The sequence below is a fragment of the Pristis pectinata genome, chromosome 20, assembly GCF_009764475.1.
Source record: "Pristis pectinata isolate sPriPec2 chromosome 20, sPriPec2.1.pri, whole genome shotgun sequence".
In the NCBI taxonomy this organism is placed as follows: Eukaryota; Metazoa; Chordata; class Chondrichthyes; order Rhinopristiformes; family Pristidae; genus Pristis; species Pristis pectinata.
The window spans coordinates 21564908-21581395 of record NC_067424.1 but is presented as its reverse complement, the minus strand read 5'-3'; the positions used below and the strand labels follow the sequence as shown (position 1 = coordinate 21581395).

General features: G+C 40.4%; 1 protein-coding gene across 3 annotated transcripts in view; it reads right to left on the bottom strand.

Moving 5' to 3' along the window:
• Positions 1-10557: 10557 nt before the first annotated feature.
• LOC127581002 (innate immunity activator protein-like) overlaps positions 10558-16488 on the bottom strand; it is a 60374-nt gene continuing 54443 nt past the window's right edge. For 2 of the 3 annotated variants that reach the window (XM_052035055.1, XM_052035054.1), the window contains one exon: positions 10558-14498. In XM_052035055.1, coding sequence (XP_051891015.1) covers positions 14415-14498 — 84 coding nt within the window. In that variant the 3' untranslated portion in view covers positions 10558-14414. The remainder of the gene's footprint in view (positions 14499-16488) is intronic. The other variant, XM_052035053.1, reaches the window with a different exon arrangement.

The following is a 16488-nucleotide window of genomic DNA, read 5'->3' as shown; positions in this document are numbered from 1 at the left end:
GCCTGGCCTCGCTGACTTGATGAGTGAGCGAGTGAGTCTGCTCAGCGCTCCCAGCTCTGCTTGGCTCAACCCAGCCCCCAATTATTGCAGCTCAGGGAGAAGCCGGGGAGTGGGGGTTGGGGGCAGTGGGGAGAGAAGGCATGAAGGAATGCCCCGTTCTGTTCCCACCTGGCAGAAGATGCCTGTAGCCCCGCAGCAGCCGGCAAATCTATCTCACCGGTCTCCCGGATGCTTGTTCATATGTATGGGGTGTCTGGAAGTTGGGTGTTTGTAACCCAGAAAGGACCTGTAAGGGCAATATTGGCCAACTAAGTTATCAACCTACACATTTCTGGGATGTGGAAAGAAGTCATTTATTTTCCTTCACTTCCTTCCCTTCCAGTCCCACTTTCTTCATTCCAGTCCCTTCACTCATCGTCTCTCCACTCCCCGCTCCTTTGCTCCTGTTTCCTGCGTTCCACTTGTTTTACTTACAATCCTTTCAATCCAAGTACATTCATTGCTGCCCCTTTACTCCCAATCCCTTCAGTTCCCCCTTGTGTCCCTGTTTCTGCCTCTTCACTCCCAGTCCTTTAACTCCTAATCAAGTCAGTCTCTGGATCTTCACTCCCTGTCCCTTTACCACTCACCTATTCACTCCAGCTCCTTCAGTCTGAGACCTTGCAATCCCAGACAGATTTCTTCCATTCATTCCCATACTCCATCCTTACATTTCCAAATTTCCACTCTTGCTGTCGCTTCGCTCCCTGTCCCTATACTTTCTGATTTCAAACGTTGATAAGGCGAAAATGTTACAGCCTGCTTCCTTCCCGTAAAGGTGTTGCTAGTACGTAGCAGCTACCCATTTCAATCTGCAACATTGGTTTTATTCAGATCACATGGGCATGACCTTAATTTTAGTTCATGTGCCCTTCTGCCTCCCTGTTGTTTGAGTCAAATTAAATAATGCTGCTTGCAATCACCTTAGGATACATTGCAATGCTAAAGCTACTATAAAAATATGTTGTTGCGGCTGCTGCTGCTGTTGTTGTGGTTTACATCAATACTCTACATCAAAATGCTCTCACAGTGCAGCTTTTGTGATGCCTGGGAAAAGAAACTTATTTTTCCTGTCAATGAACATATATTCAAATTAGCTGACATTTTAAAATAAATCCTTGACAGCCCAAGAAAGCTCATAGCCTTTCATATCTGAACAAGCGCCTGCATCTGTTTTGTAATATAAGATGAATATGTTTTCCTATAAGTTGCAGAGAGGAAAAATACATTAAGGGACTGATGGAAACAAATTTCCTGACTTGGTCTATTATAATGGATGATTACACTTTTAGGTTGACCGGGGGTTAGTAAAAAAGAAACATAAGCTCCAATCAGAGTAAAAGGTCATGGTCAGCAACCTCAAAGGCAATGTTTGGGTTATCTCCTCTGCCACACTATAGGGAATGTTTGGAGAACTGATGCAGAAAAGTGGGGAATCTGCTTTCAGGAGATTTGTGATCAGCCTTAATGCAAGAGGAACCTATTCCAGATGAAAGGCATGTGCTTCCACAGAAATGGAACCAGTGAGCTTGGGCATATTAATTTATTTCTGTAGGGGAGGGATCAAATGAATCTAGTAGGAGGTGAGCTCCAGAATGAAACATTTGAGAGGAGAAACTAGATAGCTAATGTGAGGTGGCTAATGAGGCCAATGTGAGAACTGCAAACTCCTCCACAGATGGGGGAGTAGGTGCTTGAAGGGCAGATAGCTTGTGAAGTGGTCCATCTCTTCCATTCCTTCTGCTGCTTGTGCAGGGACTTCACTGATGCATAGACTTGAGGTTCTCACTAACTTCCTGAATACTCCTTCTCCATTTTGAGTAGTCAGGGGCCAGGGATTCCTGGGAGTCAGTGGGGGAGTTAAATTTCTTCCAGGAGTCTTTGAGCAACTCTTTGAATCTATTCCTCAATCTCTTTCCTTGATAGATCTCAGAATAGAGTGTCTGTTTGGGGAGTCTGGAGTCTGGCATGTGAACAATAGCCTGCTAACTGAGCCCTTAATACCAAAGATGTTGGCCAGGGAGAGGACACTGGCATTGGTCAATTTATGCTATCAGTGAACTTGGAAGATTTTGAAGGGACAGTGTCGATGGGTCCTTCCAGTGCCCTGTTTGTTGTAGATAGTCCAGGTCTCAGGAGCATAGTAGCAGGCAGAGATCATTGCTGAAAGGTGAACCATAAGGCTGTGCTGGCACATGGAATATGGTAGTGAATTTCATCATTGATGTCTACCTTTGCTAAAAGGTGGCTTACATGGTATGGAAAGTGGTCCACATTTTCCATGGTTTCACCTGAACCTTAATTGTCAGAGGCCATGAGGTGCAACAGAAGCAGGTTGATCGAGGAATTTAGTCTTGCTGTTATTGAGTGTAAAGCCCATTTTTTTATAGAAGCCCATATCCTCATTTGAACAAATTGACATTGGCTTGTAGCTTGGCCTCTATTACATGCTGCAGCTTAACTACTGAGGTTTGGGTGATCGTGCTTCTGGAGTGTAATCACTGTTCGTTTAACAGTTCATCATTCGTGCTAAAGATTAGCTCCACTTCGCCAGGCAGTTTGTGGAAGTAAGGTGCAACATTGTGGTGAGGAAAATTGAGAAAAGTTTTGGGGCAATGATGCAGCCTTGCTTAACACTGGTCTTTACTGAGTTTGGCTCTAATGTAGACATCAGAGATTGCAGATGCTGGAATCTGGAGCAAACAACAAACAGCTGGAGGAAATCAATGGGTCAAGCAGTCTCTGTAGAGACTATCCCTTTTCCTCCACAGATGCTGCTTAACCCGCTGAGTTCCTCCAGCAGTTTGTTTTTTTTTTGCTTGGCTCTAATGTAGACCCCTTGAGGAGGTCTTCCACAGTTCCTCCAAACTGATGGAGTCAAGGACTTTAGTGAGGTCAGAAAAGGTCATATGCAAGGCTGCTGCAACTGATCCCACCCATAGAGGTAACTCTTCTCAGATATCACTATACAGACAACCTTTCAAGTCCAGCCTACAGGAGATGCAAAGTATCCACATTGCATAAGCTGCCCTGAGATAAGCCATAATTGAAACAACCCTGCAGGTACCTGAAGGCAGAGGTCCTGCAGAAAACCCAGGACCTGAAGAACAGATGGTGAATCGAGAGAGTACAAAAGGGTCAGCAACTAACTGACAGCCATGACCACTGTGCTGTCAAGACCATTACAGGCCCCATCCCACAGGATCCCACAGGAATGGGACAGAACTCATCTGGGACAGAGGGAGTCAACTCTTGCTGGAAAGAATATTTTGAAGGCCTCCTCAACCACTCTTGTCTTTAACATGAATACCCTTGACTTCATCCCACAGCAGCCTATCCTGTACTAAACAATAAGAATTTGAAAAGGTCATGTCCCAATTCAACTAAAAATATTTCCAATGAAGTTACAAAACTTTGCAGTGGAGCACTTTAGTTACGAATCCACATTATTCTCTGCATCAGGGAAGAAGAGTATACACCAGATTATTTGACATATGCCATAATTATTCCATCATCAAGAAAGGAGACATTACTGTGGTAATTCCTGCTGACTGCCACAGGGAAAGCCAGTACTCGGGTCCTTTCCTGGCCGAAGAGCTGGTCCCTGAACAGCAGCATGGATTTTGTCCATCGTGAGACACAGTGGACATGATCTTCACTCTGCAACAGACTTCCAAAGGTATCTTGACTCCACCTCTTGTCACCCAGTAATGTTATACCGGTGCATTATATAATAGCATTAGAATTCTTTTTGTTTCATAATTTCAACAGCCTTGCTTAATAAAGTGCTTGGGCTGTAAAAGTAACATTCTTTGACTAAAAAAAGGACATGAAATTTTTGAAGCAAACCAATTGGGCCTGTGCTATGGTTTTGGTGGGGACATTGGACTGGTGTAGTTTGTTTGAAGGGTTAGGGAAACAGACTGGCTTGGTGTTTCTGAAGCAAGGACTGAAGATGAGACTGGCATTGTTTGTTAGGTGACATGTGGTCAGTTCAGAGTTTGGGGATTTCAGTGAGGGGAATTACCGGGTTAGAAATGGCAAAGATTAGGGTTGTTGGGGTAGTTGGTACAGTGTGGTGGGGATGGTGGGGCTGGTGCCTGAGGTAAGTAATTTGTTTTTCTTTTGTCAGAGTTCTGACAAAGGGCCTTTAACCTGAAATGTTGACTCTGTTTCTCTTCCTGCAGATGCGGTCTGCCCATCATTTTTTGTTTTTATTTTAGATTTCCAGCATCTGCAGCTATTTTTTTTGATTTTAATATATTTATCTGGCAGGCATCCTAGTCTGGTACTGTGCTGGTTAGAACTTGTAATACAAGATTTCTTTATTAGTCACATGTACATCAAAACACACAGTGAAATGCATCTTTTGCGTAGAGTGTTCTGGGGGCAGCCCACAAGTGTCGCCACGCTTCTGGCGCCAACATAGCACGTCTACAACTTCCTAACCCGTACATCTTTGGAATGTGGCAGGAAACCAGAGCACCCGGAAGAAACCCACACAGACACACGTGGAGAACGTACAAACTCCTTACAGACAGTGGCCGGAACTGAACCCGGGTCACTGGCGCTGTAATAGCGTTACGCTAACTGCTATTGTCATCCCAAAAATAAGCATCCTCATCAAATGGCCATTTTTTTTCTCTTTGTAACAAGTTGATTTTCAATTGGACTGCTCAACATTTGAAATGCAATGACCCTTCAAGATATATGTTCAAAATGTACATTCAGAGGAAATATTCCTGGAGCTTTACTTGTACATGGCACTAGGTGGTGCCATAGGCTATACATGACAAACAAAGGAATGCTTCATTATATTCTCACCAATGAAAAGAATGATGGACTGCATAATCCAATTAATACTTTCAACCTTGTACATATTGAAATACCGTACTGAAAAGATGAAAGATTGTTAGAGAATCATTGAGTCATACAGCACAGAAAAAAGGCCATTCGGCCCATTATATTCCTGACTATTAAGTACCCATGTACACTAATCTCATTTTCTAGCACTGAGCCTACAGTCTTCTATGCCTTGATGATTCAAATACTCGTCTGGATACTTCTTAAGTATTGTGAGACTTCCTGCCTCTACCATCCTCTCAGGCAGCGCATTCCAGCCACCCTCTTAGTGAAAAAATTCTTTCTTAGATCTGATTGAAACCTTCTATCCCTTACCTTAAATCTGTGCTCTCTGGTTTCAGGCACTTCCTTTGGATAAAGTTTCTGTCTCCTCTATCCATGCCCCTCATAATATTGTATACCTCAATCAGTCCCTCTGCTGAAAGGAAAACAACCCCTGCCTATCCGGTCTCTCCTCACAACTGAAATACTCCATCCTAGGCCACATCTTGGTGAGTCTGCTCTCCAGTGCAATTGCATCCTTCTTATGGTGTGGTGACCATAGTATCCAGCTGTGGCTTAACTTATGTTTTCTAAAGTTGTACCGTAACCTCCCTGCTCTTATATTCTGTGCCCCAGCTAATGAAGACAGGTATCACCATCTTATCTACCTGTGCTAGACCTTTGGGGATCTTTGGACTTGTGCACCAAGATCTCCCTGCTCCTCGATACTCCTTAGGACCCCTCTATTCATTATGTATATACTAGCCTTAACAGTCCTCACAAAATCATAAGTAAATTCCAACTGCTTTTATTGTGCCCATCTTAGCATCTGATCAATACCAACCTTGTAACCTAGGACTGTCATCAATTTTTGTCCTGGCTGCACACTTACTAATCATACCTTACTGCACATTCATATCAATAATGTAAATAACAAATAGTAAGGGTCCCAGCACTGATTCCTGTGGTACACCACAGGTTACAACCTTCCAATCACAACAACACCTTTTGCCTCTTATTACCAAGCCAATTTTGGATCCATTTTGCCAACTTTCTGTGACCTCATGGGCTCTTTCCTTTTGGACCAGTCTCCCGTGTTGAATCTTGTTATAAAGGCCTTAATGAAATCCATGTTGTGTGTCAAAAGAAGGAGTTGACTTGCACTAATAAGATTGGTAGCCAATTGAGGAATAGATTTAGCAAAGACAAAATTGAAATTAGATATCTCCAGACACAATGACTGCAGGTGGCAGTTTGACGACTAGTTCTACGTGTTAAGAGAAAAGAAGAGGGTTCAATTGTTTAGCCATCGGACCAATGCTGCTATTTTGTTATCAATTTTTCTTCTAAATTCTTTCTTTTTCAATCTTTTTATTAGTTTTCAAATTAATACAGATTAATATATCAATGTTTATACATGTAATACAAAGAGATCAGGAGAACAATCATGACATAGATAATCATAAAGAAAAATAAAGTATAAAAAAAATCTGTAGATCCAACGATCTGTTAGTGAATGAATATAATATAAAAGAAAAAGATTTATTATAAAATATAAAAGAAAGAAAAAAATCCCCAAAACAATAAAAAAAATTATAAACAATATATCAAACCAAACTAAGCTAAAGAAAAAAAATTCAAAAACAGAAAAAAAAACTGGACTAAAATTTCTCAATAGAAACAGAGCAATATTATGTCGTCAACTCCGTTCCTCTAAATTGAAAGGTTAATTTTTCTTCTAAATTCTTGACATTTCCCCAATCACTTAATGATCTTGCTTCATAAATCAGTATCGCTTCCCTATTTGAATACTATATTTTACTTATTAGACTCACTTCGAGTAATGTGCTCAACACTATCACACCTCTTTTTGTTCTTTTTTTTTCTGAATTCACTTCCAATGACCTTAGCTTGAACAAGGTAGCTTTTCCTTGTTTGGATTTCTGTATGGGAAGGAAGAGTCATTCTTAACAATCCTCTTCATTGTACGACACACCCCAATCAGTTCAATCTTTCAGCTCACCTCAAGTTGCCAAGGAAGTTAATAGAGCCCTACCCACTCACTCACCAGAATTGATCCCACCATTCTGATAAATCACTTCTGCTCCATCACATATGCACCACAACCCCCCCCCCCCGGCCCCCCACCCTGCACCACTCACTGAAGGTGGAGTCCTTCTACTGAAATTGTCAGGAATAATTTCATGAAATCACATGCTAGAAAATTATTTCATATGAGATCAAATTGTCATTACGTATAATTGCTGCAGTGATGTTTTGCTTTTGCATTTATACAAGGTGAGAAAGCCTAATTACTCATTAGACATTTGGATGAAATTTTGCATTAGCAGGAGAGCTTTTACTGATGAATCTTGTCCTCATCTGGTCATTCATTCTTCTGAAATATTGGGTGTTATTTTCTGCTTTCACTTTTCTAGATCATTTGAAACATTGCACAGAAAGAATAATAAAAAAGCTTATTGTATATTTTGTAGATGGTACACACCGCAGCCACTCTGCACCATGGTGGAGCGAATGAATACTTCCAATCAAATTGGGCGGCTTTGCTGGGCTTCTGCAAGTTATTGGTGCTGCACTCATCCAGGCAAGTGGAGGGTGTACCTTCACATTCCTGATGTGTGCCTTGTAAAACATGGAAAGACCTTGGAGACTCGGGAAGTAATTCACTCACTGCAAGGTAACAAGCCTCTGGTCTGTTCTTGTAGCTGTGGTATTATGTGGCTGGTGTGGATGAGTTTCTGGTTAATGATGGGGGGGGAGCGCGGGGTGGTAATGCTACTGAATATCAACAAGCGATGGTTGAACTCTCTCTTGTTGGGGATGGTCACTGCTTGGCACTTCCATAATGTAAATCTTTTTTGCTATTTATCGGCCCATGCCTGAATGTTATCTAGGTCTTTCTGCATTCATGCATGGACTGCTTCATTTGCTGAGGAGTTGTGAATGGAATTGAATATTGTGCGATCATCAGTGAACATCCTCATTTCTGACATTGTGATAGAAACAAGTCACGGATGGAAGAAGTTGAATTTGGTTGAATCCAGGACTCTGCTCTGAGGAACTCTTGCAGTGATACCTTGGGGCTGGGATGATTGACATCTAACATGAACCACCATCATCCTTTGTGTGAGTTATGACTCCAGCCAAATGACTCCAGTTTGATACCCATTGACTTCAATTTTAGCAGGACACCTTGATGCCATGATTGGTCAAAAGCTGCTTTGATGTCAAGAGCAGACACTCTCACCTCACCTCCGGAATTTTGCTCTTTGGTCCATGTTTGGACAAAGACTGCAATGAAGTCTAGAGCCAAGTGGTCCTGACAAAACCCATCTGGGCATTGGTGAATAAGTTATTAGTGAATACGTGCTGCTTGATAGCTCTGTTGACGACTGCTTTCATCACCTTGCTGATGACTGAGAGTAAGCTGATTAAGCAATGATTAATCAAATTGGATCTGTCATGATTTTTGTGAACAGGACATACCTGGGCAATTATTGGGTGGATATTAATGCTGTGACTGTACTGGAACAAATTGGCTTGAATTGTAGCTAGTTCTGGATCGCAGGTCACCAGTGCTGCAGCTGGAATGTTGTGTGGTGCAACAGCCTTTGCTGTATCCAGTGCACTCAGCCATTTCATGATGTCATGTACAATGAATAAGATTGGTTGGAGACTGGTTTCTGTGGGTGGATCTCATGAGGAAGCCAAAATGGATCACCTGTTCGGCACTTCTGGTTGAACATGGCTGCAAATGATTAACACTTTTACCTGTACACCAGAACCATTAGCTAAGTACCTTTGTTAATATTTTCGAAGCTCTATAAATGATTTATGTTCTCCTGAGCTCACAGAAATGTGCCCAAAATACAGAGGAACAGTCATTATCCAGATGTTGGAAAAGAGGAGACTGGTTTTCTATATATCTTTAATAATTTTTCTGAATTTATCAGGAGCCATATTTAATGTTTCAACATGATCCATCCCTACACATTATTTGTCATTAATTTTGCTCTTCCTCATGAGCCACTATTAAATAATGGTGCCCAGGAAATTCTTTCACATTGTTTTAATGTCTTCACAAATGCATTAAGTCACAGCATTTACGTACATTGCCAAAGAGGTAAAGGTTTATTTGCAAGGCAGCATAATTAATCTACTTACATGTTGAGAAGTTGTTGGTGCAGACTGAAAGTCTGTGACAGTGTGCATTGCTGCAAAGCAGGCACACCATGTGACTCTCCTGTCCAATGGGTTCACAATATGAGCACACTTGGACAGAGGGAGAACAGCATTCCCATACTTAAAGATTCAGTACAATCACAAAAGACACATTAAGTGGGCTATGTGTAGTGGGCCAACTCATGTTTTGTGTAGGATCCAGGGATGCATGAATCCTGCTCTGTAGAACTGGCCTTTCATGTTCAACATGTGCAAAGGCCTTTCCACTGCTCACCCAGCCATTGCTAGGTGGGGTTGGGGGGTGGTGAGGGTTGTGGTCAGCTGCTGGGGTAGATTGGATGGCATTGAGGTGGAGAGGAAGCTGAAGGTTGAGATGTGGTAATAGTGATGTGGGCTGAGAAGAGGATGCTTGTTAGGGTCAGAAACACTGATGCCTTACTCTTTCAATGACCAGGGTCTGTTTAGAATTTGTAGGTTCTCCCTGTGACCTTGTGGGCTTCCTCTGAGTGCTCCGCTTTCCTTTCACATCCCAAAGACCTGCTGGTTGGTAGGTTAATTAGCTGCTTTAAATTACCTTCTAGTGTAGGTGGGTAATAGGAGTGTCAGGGTGGAGTTGATGGGAATGTGAGGGAGAATAGGCTACAGGAAAATAAGTGGGGAATTGGGGTTGATGGGATTTCTCAGAGCCAGCATGGACTCAATGGACCAAATGTCATAAGAAAATATGAGCTGAAAATATAAGAACAGAAGTGGGCTTTTAAACCCATTGTTACTGATGGAAACCAACACTTAACCTCCATATACCCCAGTAAAAGATACACCTATCAAAATAATACCCAAGTCTTCAACATTTTACTTTGCCATTAATAGGAGAGGGTTCAAATTTCCAAAATTTCTATGCAGAGAAAGTGCTTCCTGTTTTTATAATTATTACTTCTTGTTTTGAATTTTTCACCGGGGAAATAGTACATGTGTTTACCTGGTGGAACCCATTTATTATTTTTAAAAGACCACCAAAAATAATAATAACCACTTAACTTTTTAATCTCAGTTTTCTAGTAATGATATCAAAAGATGCCTTGCACATTGTTGGAAATGTAAACCAAATGTACATGTCTTGTCCTCATAATTTTACTCTTTATTCTCTGAATCATCCGGCCAAAATGGTGCTGTAGCATCTTATAAGTCAGAGTGTTTTTCCTGAGGTTCAGTGCCAAAGATTAAATGCCATAATCCAGATGGCAAAGACTCTGCACAACTGGAATATTATTTGCTTTTATGTTTCTTACAAGGTTTCTGAAATAATGGCCAATGTACCATCTACCATTTTTGATTATACTCTGTACTTGTTCTAGTTTTCAGTGATTTGTCTGTATAGACCCTCAAATCCTTTGTCCCACTGTGGCTTTTAGTTTCCACACACCTAACTAATATGATTGTACAGTGTCCCCCAGGATTGTTTCACTTCATGCACTCTGCATTCTGCAGGAGTCTTCATACACTTTCATTGTAAAAGTGCTCTAGAATATAGATGAGGACTCAGGAGCTTAATCAAGATGTGGCAATTTATTTAATGTCTTCTTGAAGCTGGTAACTGTGTTTGGCAAAGCCCGCATGACAGTGATGCCATCAATGACATCATAAACATATTTACATACACTGCAACCATCACACCCTCAATGATACATTTTAATTCTGTACTGCACACCTATAATTCCCAGTCTAATGATAAAACATCCTTATAAAAACAGCAACTTTATAGAAATAAATCTCGAGATTTACTTAGAAAATGTGTTCAGTAGGTTAGTACTCCCCTATCTCAAAGCATGCTGAGAGAAGCAACATTATCATGTAACATAATCTTTCGTGCGCTATCCAAATGAATCCTACCTCAAATCCGATCACTAAATGTGATTGGGTCTTTTCTGTACACATAACGTGCACCTGCAAATTCGGTCCGGTTCCTCTGCATAGATCATATGAAGTCTGATGGACTAGCACAGTAGTGCCAAATGGACATACAGTGTCCATCTTATAAGTTCTTAACCAGAGAGTTGAGCTAACTTTGTTATTAATTAAAGGTCAGGGAATGGGGGGGTTATCTGTTCCACTTGATCTGATGCCATGGAGTTCAGTGTGTATGTCAGCTCGTAGGGAGATTCATTGTTATGATGTTCTTTGGTGCTTGTTTTTCCTCCCAGTTCATAACCTTTCATAAACCCATGTTTTTTGGTTTCCCATTCTTGGTGTGGTACCCATCTCCGCCAGCTTTTAAATCACTAACATATCCCAACTCCACTCCATGATGCTCCAGTCTCAATGCAAGTTCTGGAGCTGGACAGTGCAGAAAAGGGCCCTTCAGCCCACCACATCCATGTTGACATTTTTGCCCATCTAATCCCATTTGCCCGCAGTAGATCCATATCCTTCTATACCTTGGCTATTAAAGTGCCTGTCCATCCTCTATCTTCCTCCCTCCAATCCCACTAATGAATCAAGGATCAATCCTACCAATCACTCCTCAGTCTTCTCTCTGCTCACTTCCTGTTTAATCAGAATTCCTCCACCAGCTCCACATTGGAAGAGAAAGGACCTTTGTGCATCTTCACACATGTGTTGTCTATTCTTTGACTGAGCATCATGTGTGATAGAATTTGTTTCTCAGGGCTCCACACACAAAACTGGCGCATCAGCATTAATGGGCCTTTCCTAGTGTGGAAGAGTTTCAAAGCGTTATCATAACTTACCAGCCTATGTTGCGATGATCTATAGATATTTACTTGTATGTTAATAGAAAAATGTTTATTACAGCCAGCTGACCCAAACTACATAAGAAATAACTTCCATATTTCAAAATATTTTTGTACAAAAATAACACAACTGACATTGTTAATTTCTGGATAAATTTGAAGTATTTAATATTGCTTATACAGTATATTTTTTTTAAAATAGCCATCCTAGATAGTTAAAACAATCATTTATGTATTGAAGTCAAATAATTTTTCAGTAGGTTACATGTTATGCAACACACAGCAAGCTGCACCAGGTTTGATCCTGCCTGCACCAAGCAGGGGTTCACAATAGACCTGAGTCTCCTCAAGCTGGGGAGAATTGGCAGAGTTCTTGCCCCTGACCATTGCTGGGATCTACTAAAGTAAATAGCATTTGAAAATGGAATGGAACCAGTAGAGATCATATGAAAAACAGGCACTTGGTGGAGTGCTGGAGGGACCCCCTCTGGACTGAGAAGCCATATTCTGTCAAGACACTTTATCTCTGGGAAGAAATGCAAGATGTGAAAACTGAAAAGAATAATAAAACTCTTTTCATCTGGAGTTCTGTATTCAAACTAAACTCTGTGCTGTGTTCCAACCAGGCTCGATTCTAACTTAAGTACTGTTTACCACTTCAGCAAGCTTCTAAACATTCCTCACTAACAGCAATAGTAGCACCCTGCAGACACTGTATAATCCAATCTCTTAGTTGTAAACGGAGTTGGGATCCCTGAAAATATGAGATAAAGGAAAATACTGCCACCATCAAACATGAATGAAAATTAATGTATTTTAGTCACCCAAGAAAACTTTTTTGAAATTGCAGATAACCTTGTAAAAAATGATGGCAGAGGAGATGTAATTTTCTTTAACTTTATTCATTCCAGGATGAAAGTAACTTTCTTATTGGTTATGGTCATATCGCTAAAATTGGAAATTGAGCCCATTTGCACTGATTTTGTTGACTTGCTTAATGGTACTTTCCCCAGGCTTATACTGATTTAATTCACCTCTGATCCACTCCCAAATTTCAAAGCCTCATCTTTACCCTTCTCTCTATCTGTAATCTCCTCCACCCATACTAATAACCTTCCCAACTTCATTTTATTTTTGCCTTTCCACCCCCAATTGCTTCCTTTCATTCACCATTGATAGCTTTGTCTTCAATTGCCTGGCTACCATATTTTGTAATTTCACCCCTAATCCCTCCATCAATCTTTCTCCTCCCTTTAATTAAAACACTTAAAATCCATGTTTTTGACTAAACTTATGGACAGCTTCCTGATACTTTCTCCTTGGGTTTGTGTCTATTTCATCATATTGCCTCAACGAGCCACTTTGAGTGTTGTTCAAGATTCCATATGAATCCAAGTTTTTAATACGCCGGTTAAAATTTCTATCAACAGTGTCACTTTAAGTACAATAAATTCCAAAAGAAATTCTTTCTTTCCCCAAGGGAATGAGATTTTGAAAATTCTCTCTCAATTCTTGGGTTTATATTAGTTCTTAAAGTTACAAATAAATAATTGATCTTTTAATGCAGAGTCTAATTTTCCCAGTATATAATAAAAACTTGAACTTTAGTTTGTTGGAGGATGGTTTTGTAGGCTGTACAAAAGGTTTCAATGCACAATGACAGAATTCTCAGTAGCTTTAGCAGACATTAACCTCTCCTGATTCCTCACTGATTAAGTTTGGCTGTACTGACTAAACCTGACTGTTACAGTTTGGATTCCATTTTTTACTTCATTGCTGCCCAAAAAAATAAAGGGAAATCAAATCTGTCCCTTGACTTCAGAGCAAGAATATTTTCAACTGAGAGCAGTGAAAAGACTTAGTGTAAATCCTATTGTGAGTTTTTCAGTAAAACATAAGTTGTCTCACTCTGCAAGGCTCTTGACGGGATATTGTTTTCTGCGGTGAAATTATAAATTTATAGCAGTTTTGACACTGTAAACTTTCTGGTAATATTGTATGGGTCAATTTTCTATTAAACTTATTTGCATTACTGTCTATAAAACACATCACTATTATTTTAATATATTTTGCTTTTTAAAATGAACAGTAACTTTATGAAAGAACTGTGTCACTCATTAGCTTCAAACTTCTGTAAATAAGATAACAAAGAAAACCATAAATAAGAACAATCATTAAGAAGCATTAACATGTACTGAGACTGAATTACAAAATATGTGCTGATAGGTGCCACCTTCGATCTGCTGAATATACCAGAACTCCGCACAGTTAGCACCAGGAATGCAATACCACTATAAAGGATTAACAGAAACACTATTCCAGAGGAGGAAAAAATATGCCATTTAAATAATTGTGAATGTTAATATTTAGAATAAGGCCCAGTTGCAATCTAGACTTTTAGTCCAGAAACCAGAAATGAAAGTTTAATCACTGAAACAATAATGTGTAGAAATGCAATTTTGGACGAATGTGGTTACATGTTGATTCTTCACCAAGAAGCGCAATTGTTCCAGTTATTATTATGGACAACCTGGCTTATTATGATGATCAGGAATTTCAACCTGCAAAATTCCAGCTTTAGAATTGGCTTGCTACCTCTGATTCTTCTGTCATGTACCACTGATTCTGTGCTCGGTCTCTGACCCAATGCGGCATGTGTCTCTGTAAAACCAAGAACAAAATTATAGATTAATGATGTCTCCTTTATTGTAAAGAAGTTACAGTAAATCCCACTCCATAGTTTCAGTTCATTTCATGGTTTATATATTGTAAAAGTGGCTTTGAGATGAAGTGGTTCAGAAGGGTAGAGTGTTCTGTAATGAGAATACTCTGTCAAAATGAAGCTTTTTCTTTCTGTAATCCCCAGTTCTAATCTGCATATTCCTTTTAATTGTTATGGCATACAAGGAGGCCATTTAGTCCATGGAATCCTTACTGGCTCATTGTGGAGCAGACCTGGCAGATCCATTCCTCAATTCTTGCTCTGTACTTCTTAAACTGATTTTTCTTCATATGCCAAACCAATTGCCTTTGAAAGCCCTGATTGACTCTGCTTCTACCACCCTCCCAGAATTGTGTTTAAGATCACAACCATTCTGTATGCTTAATGGTATAGTGGTGCAGTGATTAATGCTGCAACCTTACAGTTCCACACACCTAGATTCAATACAGACCTCATGTGCTGCATGCCTCTTCATACACAACTGCATGCCTCTTCTGTCCATTGTTTTAAATTCCTGTCCCCAGGCCTTGTACTATTCATTAATAAGAACAGTTTCTTTCTGTTTACCCTACATAAACCTTTTACGATCCTGAACACTCTACAACCTCCATTCAGTCCCCTTTGCTCCAGCGACAACAACAACAGCTTCTCAGTCCAACTTTGTAATCGAGATTCTTCATTCCTGGAATCATTCTTACAAATTTCCCATCAAGTTTTAATCTGCTCCTATTGTTTTACTTTGGAGTGTAGTTCCAGTGGATCCATTCAATATCATATTTCTTGTAAAATTCCCTTCTGATCTCCACCTCCTCTACAGAATTTAACAATGCTGTCGGCCTTTGCCTTGGCTCTGGCTTGTGGTTCTTGTCTAGTGGGAGGGATTCCCTGGGGATGATTTGCCAAATACCACCTGCTCACTCTTCACTTGGAAAATGAGTGGCACTGGGAAAATCAAATGGGAACCTTATTTAGTTATTACAACACCGAAGAAGGCTATTCAACCCAATGGGGCATACCAGTTCCCATCAGAGCAAACCTATCAATCCCATTCCCCCTCTCCTTATTTTCCTGTACACCTGCAACTTATTATCTCTTGCATGCCCATCGACTGTTCTTTCATTCTTTTGTCACTGGAGTCAAGGGGTAATTTTTAGTTGCCAATTTACCTACAGCACATCTTTGGGTCATAGGACTCAATAAAGAATGTGCAAACTTTACAAAGGCAGCACATGAGGTCTGGATTGAATCTAGGTGTGTGGAACTGTGAGGCTGCAGCATTAATCACTGCACCACTATACTACCCTATGGGAACTTCAATTGTTCAAGGGATACTTAAAGGTAGCCAACACAATTTTTAAAAATTTTCAGATGGACAGAGTGCAATTGCCTGTTTTGGGCAGTAAACAATTTAAATACGCAAATACTTCCCAATTATACAAGGCACTTATCCAATGATCCTTAAAAATATTCCACTTTTCCCAGTTATTAGTGTGGGGTAACCTATTAGAATGGGGTTCTCCTAACTTCCCTACAATACAATGCCCTGCTACAGGAACATACTCATGCAGTTCTGGGTTTGACTTCTCCTCTCCATCACAGACCCAAACTACAGCTTGTGCATCTAGCCTCCAATCTAGACACATCTGCCCCGATCAGCAAATTGCAGTGGTTAACACCCAGAGCTCACTGGCTGCATTCACATGAGTCCCATTGCCGATAACAGTTGAAGTTTTAACATTGGTTTGAGGCAGACAATGTGGCAGCTCAACTCAATTTGAGCCCAATTGGTGTGGAATGTGAAAATCCTACCCTCCACCCAAACACCTTTGTGCCCTGATGACTAAATTCTAACTCACCACTGAAGGAACATTGCACAGTTTTAATATCAGATCTCTGGTTTAAAATGCTAATGTTACAAATCCATGCTTT